Below are 12,959 nucleotides of genomic sequence, written 5' to 3' on the forward strand. Positions count from 1 at the left end.
CTGGTTTAGTAGCTCTGAAGCAATGATGAATATCTTCATGTTGACCCATCCAAACATGACGTGAACCTCCCCAGGCGGTGTCTCTGCGCCAGACATAGCTGCAGACTCCGGGCCAGAAGTACAGCAAAGCTCTAGGCTCAGGGCATATGGAATAAAGATAGACTTCTAAGTTAAACAAATACTAATACAAATAGCTGCTGGCGGTACAAATGATCTTCTTTTTCCTGTTTGCATTGTAAGTTGCATGACAGCTTCTAGCTAGCGACTGTTGAGCGTGCAAGACTCGAAATGGGTCTCTTTTGGTATAAGTGTACATTGGGACAGGAGCTATAGCTTAGTGGTTTGTGTATGGCAAGTACCTGTATTTAAATGGTGGGTGGCCTCCATCCCTCTGAAGGTAGTTGGACTCCAGCTCTCATCAGCCGGTCAGCATGACCAGTGGCCAAGGGCGATGGGGAACTGGTGAGTTCAAACAACATGTGGATGTCCAACAGACTGTCCTGGCCAGCTTTAAGGGATCTTAGGACTCACTGAATGGGACTCACCAATGACATTAGGAGGAACACGGGGTTCCCCATCTTAGGGCTGAGACAGACCTTTGCCTGAGACCTTGAAGAGTTGTCTGCTTGCAGAGTGGACAGCACTGAATTAAAGTGTTCTGAAGCACTACAAGGGTGCAGAATGTGTCAGTTGCTCTATATACAGTGGTACCTCGGGTTAAGTACTTAATTCGTTGCGGAGGTCTGTTCTTCACCTGAAACTGTTCTTAACCTGAAGCACCACTTTAGCTCATGGGGCCTCCTACTGCCGCCATGCCGTCGGAGCACAATTTCTGTTCTCATCCTGAAGCAAAGTTCTTAACCTGAGGTACTATTTCTGGGTTACGGAGTCTGTAACCTGAAGCGTATGTAACCTGAAGTGTATGTAACCCGAGGTACCACTGTACATGATAAAGCAGTGATATTTTTCTAGAAAAGGAGGTGCTGGAACTCACCATGAACGCCTCCCTTGTTCTCTTATAATGGCAATGGCGCCCACCTGAGAGGTGCCAGAACTTAGTTCCGGTGAGTTACGGCTGGAAAAAAGTCCCTGACTACAAGTATAGTATTGTTTTTCTGCCCTTTTGCAGGAGGAAGGGGTTTTTGTGTGTGTCCTTCATCTTATTTATTTATCGCACACCTCTCTTAACGAGTAGCACTCTACAAATGAAAAACTGGCTACGAGCAAATACATTCCCAACATTTTGACGTTTCGTAGAAAAGGCCCTTAATGGAGCATAATCTGATTTGCATTGTGGAAATTAAATTTTACCGGCGCCACAATCACGGGATTCCCCTCCCCTTCTTTGCGGCATTGGGAGAGAGAGAAAGAGAGAGAGAGAGAAGGTATGCCAAGCAGGGCCTGGTGAGAACACAGGGAGGCAAAGTATCTGCTTTTGAAAGGGCGAAATCTAAGCCAGAATGCGGGACGTGGTGCATTTTTTCGTGCTCTCCTGATGTTTTGTCTAAAGACCTGTTTAACTGATCCCTAACCATCAGCTGCAAGTTGCTTTTAATTTAGTGGTCCGCTGCGAGCACTGAACATTTTCACAGCTGTTAAGTAGTAGTTACTTTGCTTTCAAAGAAGCACCCCGAAGCTCTGCTTGTTAATCACAAAGCACCCTGGTGGTCATTGTTTTGTGTTTGAACAGCCCACTTATCCACCTTGGTAGTTTCCTAGAGGTAATGACCCAAAGTAGGCTAATAAACCCTTTCATGATGTGGCAGCTCTTTCATCTCCATCCTTTACTTTATTGATCTCCATTGAAGCACCGAATGGCTTTGTAGTATAATTGCACTTAAGGAGTTGTGTGTGGATGCTCTTGGTGGGAGTAACAGGAATTTGAAGGCAATGATTTTGAAGTTCAGTAACTGAATAAATGTGGGAATGTCGAGTGTGGAGAGCAGGTTTTGCCCTTTTGGAAATATCAAGGATCTAGATGAACCTGCTCTCAAACTGCATAACTCATTGCATTGGCTTCCCCATAGCCTAAGATCTGGAGAGGCCCTGTTCTGATGCAACTCCCTTCATATATTACATTGGCTTCTTCTAGTAACAGGGCTTTCTTTCTGGGACTCCTGTCCTATGGAAACTCATCTTCAAGGAGTACCAGGACTCCATATATTTTGAACGTGGGTGAAGATAGGGATGAGCAAGTCAGTTTCTCATTTTCCCCATATTGACTTCAGTTCTCCACATCAGTTTCCCCACAAAAAAAGGAAACCCTCTCAAAAGTTCACCAGCGTTTTACGTGTCCCTTTGTCCTAATATGCACACCTTTCTGAGCAATCTTGACTCGTCGGAGAACTGCATTGCAAAATTTGGAGAACTGCCAATTTCACTTTGCATGTTCTGAATGGGAAATGCAAACCAAACCGAAATTCTCCCCCGTCCCCTAGGCGCGAGGCTTGCTAATTTGGTTTCCATCCGTTGTCTGTTTTTAATTTGTAATTCCGAAGTCTATTCTGATGGTTCGCTGTGGTTTTGGTATTGCAATTCTCTGTATTTTATGGTGTGCCACTCTGTGTGTGCTCTAGGGACCAACCAGCAGGGTAAATATGTAATTAACAATGACAGAGATGCCATTAGCTAAGCGCCATGGATTTTTCAATCATTCAGTTTCTAACCAGTCTTTAACTAAAGGTCAATGCATACAAGATGCTCACCATGAGTGAGCTGCAGAACCAACCCTCTCTACAGTGAGTGGTTCCCAGCTGAAGGATTTGCCATGTAGATCACCATCATTCTGTTAGCGTCTTCCCACTAATGGCAGGTAATGTCTTGCAAGGACATGGCGATTCTTGAGACGATGACAGACATCCTATGTTCACAGCTGGGGTAGGGATCACTCACCACAGGGAGACTATTTCAACTTTTGCAGCACAATTTTGCAAAGGAGGCATTCCAGTTGGGGCACATTCACACGACAGTCGCTTGTACTTCCAGTTGTGCAAAACTAGAGTTTGCATTGCTTAGAGCCAGACATCAGAGGTGGATTGCAGGTACAGATGGATGAGCATCTTTGACCCTTCTTAGGTTGGGCTGATTGAGAAATGATCTGAGTTATTCACAAAATAAATTAGAATAGCTCCATCGATTTTCTAAGCCAATCTGACATTTGAAAAATAAGCCCACCTCCCAGTTTTCTGCTCAATGTCCAGATAAAATTGGGGAAAACATTGACTCTCTGGATGTTGCTGAACTACAACTCCCATCAGCCCCAGCAAGCCTGACCCAAAATATTGGGGTGTCATTCAGAAACATATAGAGGACTGCATACCTGCTTTAGAGGCATTGAACGTCCCAATATTGATGGGATTCCATTCTATTGGAAATACTATTCTGATCCCTCGAGGTTTCAGAGGCCATGTCTAGATTATCGTCAGCCTCAGCCCCGGCTTCCACTGTTTTATTATTTTGCCTGCTCTTTTACTGCTGATGTTTCACATTATACCCTGTGTTTCATAGATATTGTTTGGACTGCTATATGGAAGCCAGTTTGGGAGCCCGAGAATGTCAAACAAGCAAATCAATAAACAACTTGAGATCTTTCTGCATCTGTAACTGAGATGGCGGTTTAGTTACCTTTTGTAGAAAAGAGAAGTAGAAATGGGGAGGATGGAAAAGGATCAAAGGTGAACAAGTTTCCACAAGGAAACTTGGAATTGTAGCCCTAGCATGAAGGATGGGAGTGTTTAGGAAGGATTTTTAGGAAGGGAAATGGGGTCCGACAGAGCCTTAATGAGGCGTAGCCACATTTTCCTAATTTTCTGTGGGAGAGCTAAGGATGCACTTCAGCTCCCGTTCCTGCCAACAGAATAGGCTTGGCTGGATCATGCCCTTGACATGTTTTTCGTTTTAAATCTAGTAGGAAAAATAGCTTGAGTGGCACCTTCCAAAATTGTGGGTATTACCCAGTGTTAGCAATGCTGCAGATCAACTGAAATTAATGGGCACTAATTTCACTGGGCCATCTCTGAGTCAAACTTAGTTGGATACAGCACTTTACATGGGATCCAAATCATTTCAACTAACACCACCACAACAAAATAAGAGAGCAATAAATTAATTCTACCACTCCGGATTTTAAATGTGAATATCTAGTGCCCTCCTGTGGCTGAAGGGTGCATATTCTAACCTAAAGAAACTACAGGTGACTCCTGTTGCCAAGCAGATGAAGGCCTTGCCCATGCATGGTATTGAATTATACTATAATAAAGAATTATTATGTAAGTGTGAGATGCATATATTTTAGGATGTTGTTGGACAAAGCACCAGCCTTTCGTTCTGGTGCATCCATCCACTCTCTGAATTGCTGCAATCTATTATTTTTCCACCTTCCTTGCACCCTTAACAAACCACAGTCCCCAAAATTATTTGCGAGAAGCCATGACTGTTCAAAGTGGTATAATACCACTTTAAATGTGTGAACGTGGCCTTTGAAGAGCTTGGGCCACATGGTCCAGCAGCGTCTTCTACAAATTCTTTCAGTGTGTAAAGGAGTTTGTGTGACTCTGCCCCCAATTGTGTGACTATTACGGAGCAGCATGAAACCTGAATTTGCTTATTTCTCCTCCTCCCTCCCCTTTCATTGTCCTTTTATGCCGTTCTGCTTAAGCTGAGTTCTAACAACATCCCTGTGCCAAATTGCAAAAAGGAGGTCCCTTTCATCCCAGGCCCTCAAAGCTTGGACAGTCTTAGCATCTTCAAATATGCCTTTGCTGAGGGTGCATTTGGAACAGGGAAACACCACCAGAATAGTGTTTACTGTGGGTTGCTGGGGTAGCCTGTGATCTAGAGTCTCTTAAGTCTACTGCACTTCATTGGCCTTTCACGGGGGACATGACGTATTTTCAAAAGCATGCTGGCAATTTGATCCAGTTCTCACTCAGAGGAGGAACAAATGACATTAGACTGCTTCCCCTTGGAAAAAATGGAGGGCCGTGCTCTGAACTGCTGGCTTAATTAGTTCAAGGGATTGCCTTGGAAAAAGCAGAGTTTGTTCTTTACTCCATAAAATTCTGCTTGATGCGTTTTTAAACAGAAGAAGCTGTCTTATATTGGGTCAGCCTGTTGGTCCATCTGAGCTCAGCTTTGGAATGACAGCAGGTCTGCAGGGTCTTCAGATGGGAGGCTATCTCTACCTTACCTAGAGATTGAACCTGGGTTGTGGAAAGGTGATGCTGTTCCACTGAACTATGGCCCTTCCCATAAAAGGAAGATGCCAAGTCAGACGATTGGTCATCTCTAGTACTGTCTACACCAAATTACAGAAGCACTGCAGGGTTTTGAGACAGGGGGCTCTCCCAGCCCTATCTGAAGATCCCAGGCGAGGTGGCAACTTGAAAAAAAATAATGGGGGTGGGCACGTAAGCCCTGCCTGGCATAATCAATGTGGGGTGGGGATTACCTTGCCCCCCCCATATTTTATTCAAGTTGGCACTCCTGGGAAGAGCAGTCATTGTTGTGCTGCATCATCTGGCCCCGTTCCCACCCAAACCAGTAATACCATTCAGGGCTGGAGCTAGGAATGGTGGGGGCCTTGTTTGCATTTTATTGAGATGCTAACAAATGCACACTTCTCGAAGCAACGCATGACCCAAAACACAGCCATCCTTTGGAAATTGCACTTTTGCTGAATGTTGCAATGCAGTTGTCCAACCAAACAGTGGGTTGTATTTAGTGCAGGGTCCTGTCAGTGCAAGGGCTGCTTGCATATATATATATATATATATATATATTTGCTTTCGTAGATTTTCACGGGTACAGGAATGCAGGTTTTGGTGTCCTCGGGTGTCTTCCCGTGTAAAAGTTGGGGTGTCTAGGCGACGTTTCGACGAGGTCTCACTCGTCATCTTCAGGCTGGTGCTTTCGGCTTCTTGTTACTGGAACAGAGCAGGATCTCAGTGTTTGAGTTCCTATAAATACTGTTGAGGAGGTGTGGTGTATAGCCTCCAATGTTCTGGGCAGAGAGGAGGTTCCCAGGCTAGTGTGCCTTTTCTTCTTTTGTTCCTTAATTACTTGAGGGATATCTTGGGTGATTTCTTGAGTGATTTCCTGAATCCCACTTAGGTGGGTCATTAGGTGTGGATTAGTTGCTAAAGCCTTCGTGTCTTGAACTCTTGAACTTTGTGAAGAGTTTTTCTGAGAAGATGGCTGTACTGCACTTGGTTGTGCTCTGGCTTGGCTTCGTGTATAGGGGCGAGCTGTGGTTTTGTGGCCTGTGCCAGCCAGATCTGTGTAGGGATTGCAGGGGGGTGCAGCATCCGGAGGTGCCACCCTGGTTTGGCTACTGGATGGTGTCTGTAATTTATCTGTGGAGAGGGTCTGGGTTTGGGTCTGGTGTGGTTGATTGGTGATGGCGTTCTGTGTGCCTCTGGATCTGGTGTCAGATTTTGTGGGGAGGGCTAATTTCCAGATGTCTGGCAAGCGGGATGTGTCGTCACGCTTGTTCATGTTGTGAGGGTGTTTCTCTATCTCGATGGCTTCCATGATTATTCTCTTGTGGTGATGTTCCATGTTAAAGAGCAATTTGGAATCTGCAAAATTAATTTCGTGTCCTGTTTCTTTCATGTGTTGGAAAAGGGAGGAAGTTTTTTCTTCTTTTTTGACGGCATTCTTGTGTTCTGCGATCCGTGCATTTATTCGTCTGTTTGTTTGTCCAATGTACGTGGCTGGGCAGACTTTGCAGGGTATTTCATAGACCCCTTGGTTTTCCAACTGAATTTTATCCTTGGGGTTTCTGAGGATATTGGCTATTTTTTGGTTGGTGCAAAAGGCTGTTTTGATATTGTGTTTATGGAGGATTTTGCTAATTTTATCTGTAGTGCCCTTGATATAAGGAAGGAGGGCTATGCCATTGTTTTCTTCTGTGTCTTGGTTTTTGGGGGGTGTTTCTTTTTGGATTAGCTTCGTAACCCTGTTTTGCTGGTATCCATTGGCAATTAACACATTTGAGAGATTCTGTAACTCAGTTGTCAAGTGGTCTTCGTCAGCCAGGCGTTTCGTTCTGGAGATGAGAGTCTTGGCTACGGAGTTTATTTGTGCAGGGTGGTGGTGTGATTGTGCATGTAAGTAGCGGTTGGTGTGTGTTTTTTTCCGGTAGATAGTGTGTCCTAGGGAGCCATCAGGTTTTTTGTAGATTAGGACGTCAAGGAAGGGAAGTTGGTTGTTGGTTTCTATTTCCATAGTGAATTGTATTTTGGGGTGTAGGCTGTTGAGATGTGTGAGGAAGCTATCTAGTTTTTCCTTCCCGTGTGGCCAAATTACAAAGGTGTCGTCAACATATCTGAGCCAAAGTTTGGGTTTGTGTTCTGACTTGTCTAAAGCATTGGTTTCAAAGTGTTCCATGTACAGGTTAGCGATGACCGGTGAGAGGGGTGATCCCATAGGTGCTCCTTCTATCTGTTTGTATCTTTGTCCATTGTGGATGAAGTACGTGTTGGTTAGGCAGTGGTTGGTCAGGTCCAAGATGTATTCGGGGGGATTGTATTTGTTTTGAATGGCTGTCAAGGCTTCATTAATGGGCACTTGTGTGAAGAGAGATACAACATCGAAGCTCACAAGTAGGTCATTGGGTTGTAGGTTTTGCTTCTTTATTGTTTCTATGAACTGGAAGGAGTTTGGAACGTGTGAAGAGATGGATTCTGCATAGGGCTGAAGTTGCTTGGCGAGAAATTTAGCGAGATTTTGTAGAGGTGAGCCTATGGAGCTGACTATTGGTCTGAGTGGTGTTCCTTCTTTGTGTATCTTGGGGAGGCCGTAGAGTTTGGGGCATCTGGATGATTTTTCTCTGGGGATGATTCTTAGCTGGATTTCTTCACTGATAGGAGAGGCTTTTATTTTGGATTTGGTGGTTTTTTCCAGATAGGTGGTGGGATCTGTTTTTATAGGTTGGTAGGTAGGGTCTTGGAGTAGATTTGATAGTTTTGCTTGGTAGTCCGATGTGTTCATCACAACAGTGGCATTACCTTTGTCTGCTGGGAGAATGATTATGTTGTTGTCTTTCCTCAGGTTGGTGAGTGCTTTCTGTTCTTCTTTGTGTAAATTGCTTCTGGGTGGTTTGCTGGAGCAGAGGATGTTGGTGACTTCAAGTCTGATTTTATTGGCTTCATCTGGATTGATTTTGGTTAGGCTAGCTTCGACTCCGCATATGATGTTTTCCGTGGGGATGCGTCTCGGGGCGACTGCAAAGTTGAAACCTTTGGAGAGTACTTTGGTTTCAGTTGAGGTGAGGATCCTGTCTGATATGTTATGTACTGTTTGTTTCATGGGTTGTTGTGGAGGGTGGCTGGGCTTCTGGCGTTTCTCTAGTTTGTGGAGTTTGTTGGTGTGTGTGTCTGTCTTGTGTGAGGTCTCCGTTTCAGCTCTCCAGACGGCTAGTTGTTTGCATTTGTCCCAGAGTGCAGGGTGGATTTTGTTACAGAGTTTGAGGTGAAGAGTGAGTAGATCTTTGTTGGTTTGGTTTAGTAGGTATCTTTTCTTGTGTAGTTCGTTTCTGATTAGAGATAGTTCAGTTCGTTTCAGGATCCTTTCGGTAGCTGGGGTTTTAGAGTGGAATTTAAGTTGGAAGCATGTGGGAATTAAGTTGTTGTCTCGGCAGTTGCGTAGGAACAAGAGATCACATAAGATGGTGGCTCTTCGGATTTCTAGTTTCTCGTAGGTTCTTGTCAGCTGGAAGGTTTCCTCCCCGTAGAGGTGAGATATTTGCTTTCGTAGATTTTCACGGGTACAGGAATGCAGGTTTTGGTGTCCTCGGGTGTCTTCCCGTGTAAAAGTTGGGGTGTCTAGGCGACGTTTCGACGAGGTCTCACTCGTCATCTTCAGGCTGGTGCTTTCGGCTTCTTGTTACTGGAACAGAGCAGGATCTCAGTGTTTGAGTTCCTATAAATACTGTTGAGGAGGTGTGGTGTATAGCCTCCAATGTTCTGGGCAGAGAGGAGGTTCCCAGGCTAGTGTGCCTTTTCTTCTTTTGTTCCTTAATTACTTGAGGGATATCTTGGGTGATTTCTTGAGTGATTTCCTGAATCCCACTTAGGTGGGTCATTAGGTGTGGATTAGTTGCTAAAGCCTTCGTGTCTTGAACTCTTGAACTTTGTGAAGAGTTTTTCTGAGAAGATGGCTGTACTGCACTTGGTTGTGCTCTGGCTTGGCTTCGTGTATAGGGGCGAGCTGTGGTTTTGTGGCCTGTGCCAGCCAGATCTGTGTAGGGATTGCAGGGGGGTGCAGCATCCGGAGGTGCCACCCTGGTTTGGCTACTGGATGGTGTCTGTAATTTATCTGTGGAGAGGGTCTGGGTTTGGGTCTGGTGTGGTTGATTGGTGATGGCGTTCTGTGTGCCTCTGGATCTGGTGTCAGATTTTGTGGGGAGGGCTAATTTCCAGATGTCTGGCAAGCGGGATGTGTCGTCACGCTTGTTCATGTTGTGAGGGTGTTTCTCTATCTCGATGGCTTCCATGATTATTCTCTTGTGGTGATGTTCCATGTTAAAGAGCAATTTGGAATCTGCAAAATTAATTTCGTGTCCTGTTTCTTTCATGTGTTGGAAAAGGGAGGAAGTTTTTTCTTCTTTTTTGACGGCATTCTTGTGTTCTGCGATCCGTGCATTTATTCGTCTGTTTGTTTGTCCAATGTACGTGGCTGGGCAGACTTTGCAGGGTATTTCATAGACCCCTTGGTTTTCCAACTGAATTTTATCCTTGGGGTTTCTGAGGATATTGGCTATTTTTTGGTTGGTGCAAAAGGCTGTTTTGATATTGTGTTTATGGAGGATTTTGCTAATTTTATCTGTAGTGCCCTTGATATAAGGAAGGAGGGCTATGCCATTGTTTTCTTCTGTGTCTTGGTTTTTGGGGGGTGTTTCTTTTTGGATTAGCTTCGTAACCCTGTTTTGCTGGTATCCATTGGCAATTAACACATTTGAGAGATTCTGTAACTCAGTTGTCAAGTGGTCTTCGTCAGCCAGGCGTTTCGTTCTGGAGATGAGAGTCTTGGCTACGGAGTTTATTTGTGCAGGGTGGTGGTGTGATTGTGCATGTAAGTAGCGGTTGGTGTGTGTTTTTTTCCGGTAGATAGTGTGTCCTAGGGAGCCATCAGGTTTTTTGTAGATTAGGACGTCAAGGAAGGGAAGTTGGTTGTTGGCTTCTATTTCCATAGTGAATTGTATTTTGGGGTGTAGGCTGTTGAGATGTGTGAGGAAGCTATCTAGTTTTTCCTTCCCGTGTGGCCAAATTACAAAGGTGTCGTCAACATATCTGAGCCAAAGTTTGGGTTTGTGTTCTGACTTGTCTAAAGCATTGGTTTCAAAGTGTTCCATGTACAGGTTAGCGATGACCGGTGAGAGGGGTGATCCCATAGGTGCTCCTTCCATTGTGGATGAAGTACGTGTTGGTTAGGCAGTGGTTGGTCAGGTCCAAGATGTATTCGGGGGGATTGTATTTGTTTTGAATGGCTGTCAAGGCTTCATTAATGGGCACTTGTGTGAAGAGAGATACAACATCGAAGCTCACAAGTAGGTCATTGGGTTGTAGGTTGTAGGTTGTAGGATGCTGCACCCCCCTGCAATCCCTACACAGATCTGGCTGGCACAGGCCACAAAACCACAGCTCGCCCCTATACACGAAGCCAAGCCAGAGCACAACCAAGTGCAGTACAGCCATCTTCTCAGAAAAACTCTTCACAAAGTTCAAGAGTTCAAGACACGAAGGCTTTAGCAACTAATCCACACCTAATGACCCACCTAAGTGGGATTCAGGAAATCACTCAAGAAATCACCCAAGATATCCCTCAAGTAATTAAGGAACAAAAGAAGAAAAGGCACACTAGCCTGGGAACCTCCTCTCTGCCCAGAACATTGGAGGCTATACACCACACCTCCTCAACAGTATTTATAGGAACTCAAACACTGAGATCCTGCTCTGTTCCAGTAACAAGAAGCCGAAAGCACCAGCCTGAAGATGACGAGTGAGACCTCGTCGAAACGTCGCCTAGACACCCCAACTTTTACACGGGAAGACACCCGAGGACACCAAAACCTGCATATATATATATATATATATATATGCACCCCCATATATGTATATTTTCTAGGGGTTCCCCCAACCCTCTAGAGCAGATTTAGGGAGGGTACAGTGGATGCGCAGGAGGAGGGAAAGTCCCATTATGCAAGTGGAAATCTTCGTGTTGATGGGACAAGTCCATGGAACACTGCCACAAAAAGGCATTATATTAAGGGAAATTGCTTGCATAAATGTATATACATCAATCAATCAAAACAACAATGTATTTTTAAGGAGAAATGGGTACTAAAATGCTGGTGGGTTTTCTTAAAATGCAAATGGTTGTAGAAATGTGGAAAACTTAATTTAAGATGGGAAGAATGAGAAACTGGTGGAACCAAAACGGACAGATGTGCCCATTCCTAGTTGGAGCACACTTGAAAGCTGCTAAAGATGACCTCCCTGCGGTGACTGGTGTTCATGTGGCTTCCCAACATTTTAAAAGCGCTGCATGGAACTTGACCATGACCTTATTCATCCTCCTCCCTCTCCACATTCCTGGTGCCCATCGGAGGGAGTGTAGAGGATTGCCACGTGATGCCCCAACTCCATTCATTATAGCAGCTATGGATGAGGATCAGCTGCTGCGAGGAGTCCATTGTCGCTGGCATTGTCTCTTTTCTTTTGGGCATGGGCTCCAGCTGCCCGATACAAACTTTTTTGTAGTCATTCTCTCTCTTCTCCCAGTCTCTCAAAAAGGTATGTCTTTTTCTAATTGCTCACAGTTGGCTTACGATGTGTGTGTGCTCTTTCTTATAGGAAAGAGGACACCGAAGATAAAAGACAAGAAGAAGAAGAAAAAGAATTTAATGGAGCGAGCACAGAAGCAGCACAGCCTCTTCTTAGCTACAGACCGAGCCGGCCAATAGAGACTTTGGTCATGTGTTTCTGTTGTTCTTTTATTTTTATTTTTTTGCAAAATGCACAGAAGCTGCTAAATGCTCCTGCACACTGATGCACTGCAATTCAGCTGCTGCTTTGACAGTATTGGTTTGCAAATAACTTGTGGAGGGAAAAAAGGAGAGAGGATATGTCCACAAGCTTGTTTGTATGTGTGTTATTTATACTTTTGTCATTGTCGTTATTGCCGTCGTCGTTGGTTTACCCCCCCCCCCAAAAAAAACCCTGGAGACTCCAGGGACAGAACAAGCGCACTGAGTTGAATCAGTAAGTGTGGGTATCCAAAAAGCTCTTCTTTTTGTTTCGTTTTCTGTTTTGACTTCAGTCGGTGCCTGCAAGATGGAGGCAGCCAGCGTCTTGGCATGGAATGTTGCAGCAGGAACTTCGGGCTGCAAATCATCGCTGGGTGATGACGGACTTGTGCATATTTATATAAGGAAAGGAACTCGGGGGAGTTTAGCGTTGCATATATGTCCTCTCGTTTCTCATCTTGTACATTTTTCAAGAGTAAATAACACTAAGCAGATATTCATAGATAATGTACTTTTTGTCCTCAGCACCTGTTGTATTGGAACAGTTGTATAGTCAAACTGCTCTCGACTGATATATCACAGGAGTTGCTGCTTAGTATTTCTGGAGCATAGCAGTTCCCATGTGTACATATTATGCTGTCTACGTATAAATAAACCTATTTACAATACGCCTGTGTCTGTTTTTCTGTATATGCAAGTCATTACTCATCTTCGGTGTCGGGTCACTTTGGTTCCAGTTAGGGATTGGGTGGGGTGGTGGAATGTGAACCTAACCAAATTTGCAGTGCCTGAACCAGCAGGGCAGCCGAAAACACTTTCCAGTGCTCCAAATTTTGCGATGCACATCTCTGACCAAAACATGCATTACAATGTGTGGATTGGTGAAAAGTATGTGCAGCAATGCGTATAGTGGACAAATGTGTAGAATTAT

At 44.6% G+C, this 12,959-nt stretch overlaps 1 protein-coding gene across 2 annotated transcripts in view; it reads left to right on the forward strand.

Moving 5' to 3' along the window:
• Nucleotides 1–12,696, forward strand: part of RSPO2 (R-spondin 2) — a 114,734-nt gene extending 102,038 nt beyond the window's left edge. For both annotated transcript variants that reach the window (XM_083450738.1, XM_083450737.1), the window contains exon 6: nt 11,856–12,696. In XM_083450738.1, coding sequence (XP_083306864.1) covers nt 11,856–11,965 — 110 coding nt within the window. In that variant the 3' untranslated portion in view covers nt 11,966–12,696. The remainder of the gene's footprint in view (nt 1–11,855) is intronic.
• Nucleotides 12,697–12,959: the final 263 nt, after the last annotated feature.

Source organism: Podarcis tiliguerta, assembly GCF_965153285.1.
Source record: "Podarcis tiliguerta genome assembly, chromosome: 7".
NCBI classification, from domain to species: Eukaryota; Metazoa; Chordata; class Lepidosauria; order Squamata; family Lacertidae; genus Podarcis; species Podarcis tiliguerta.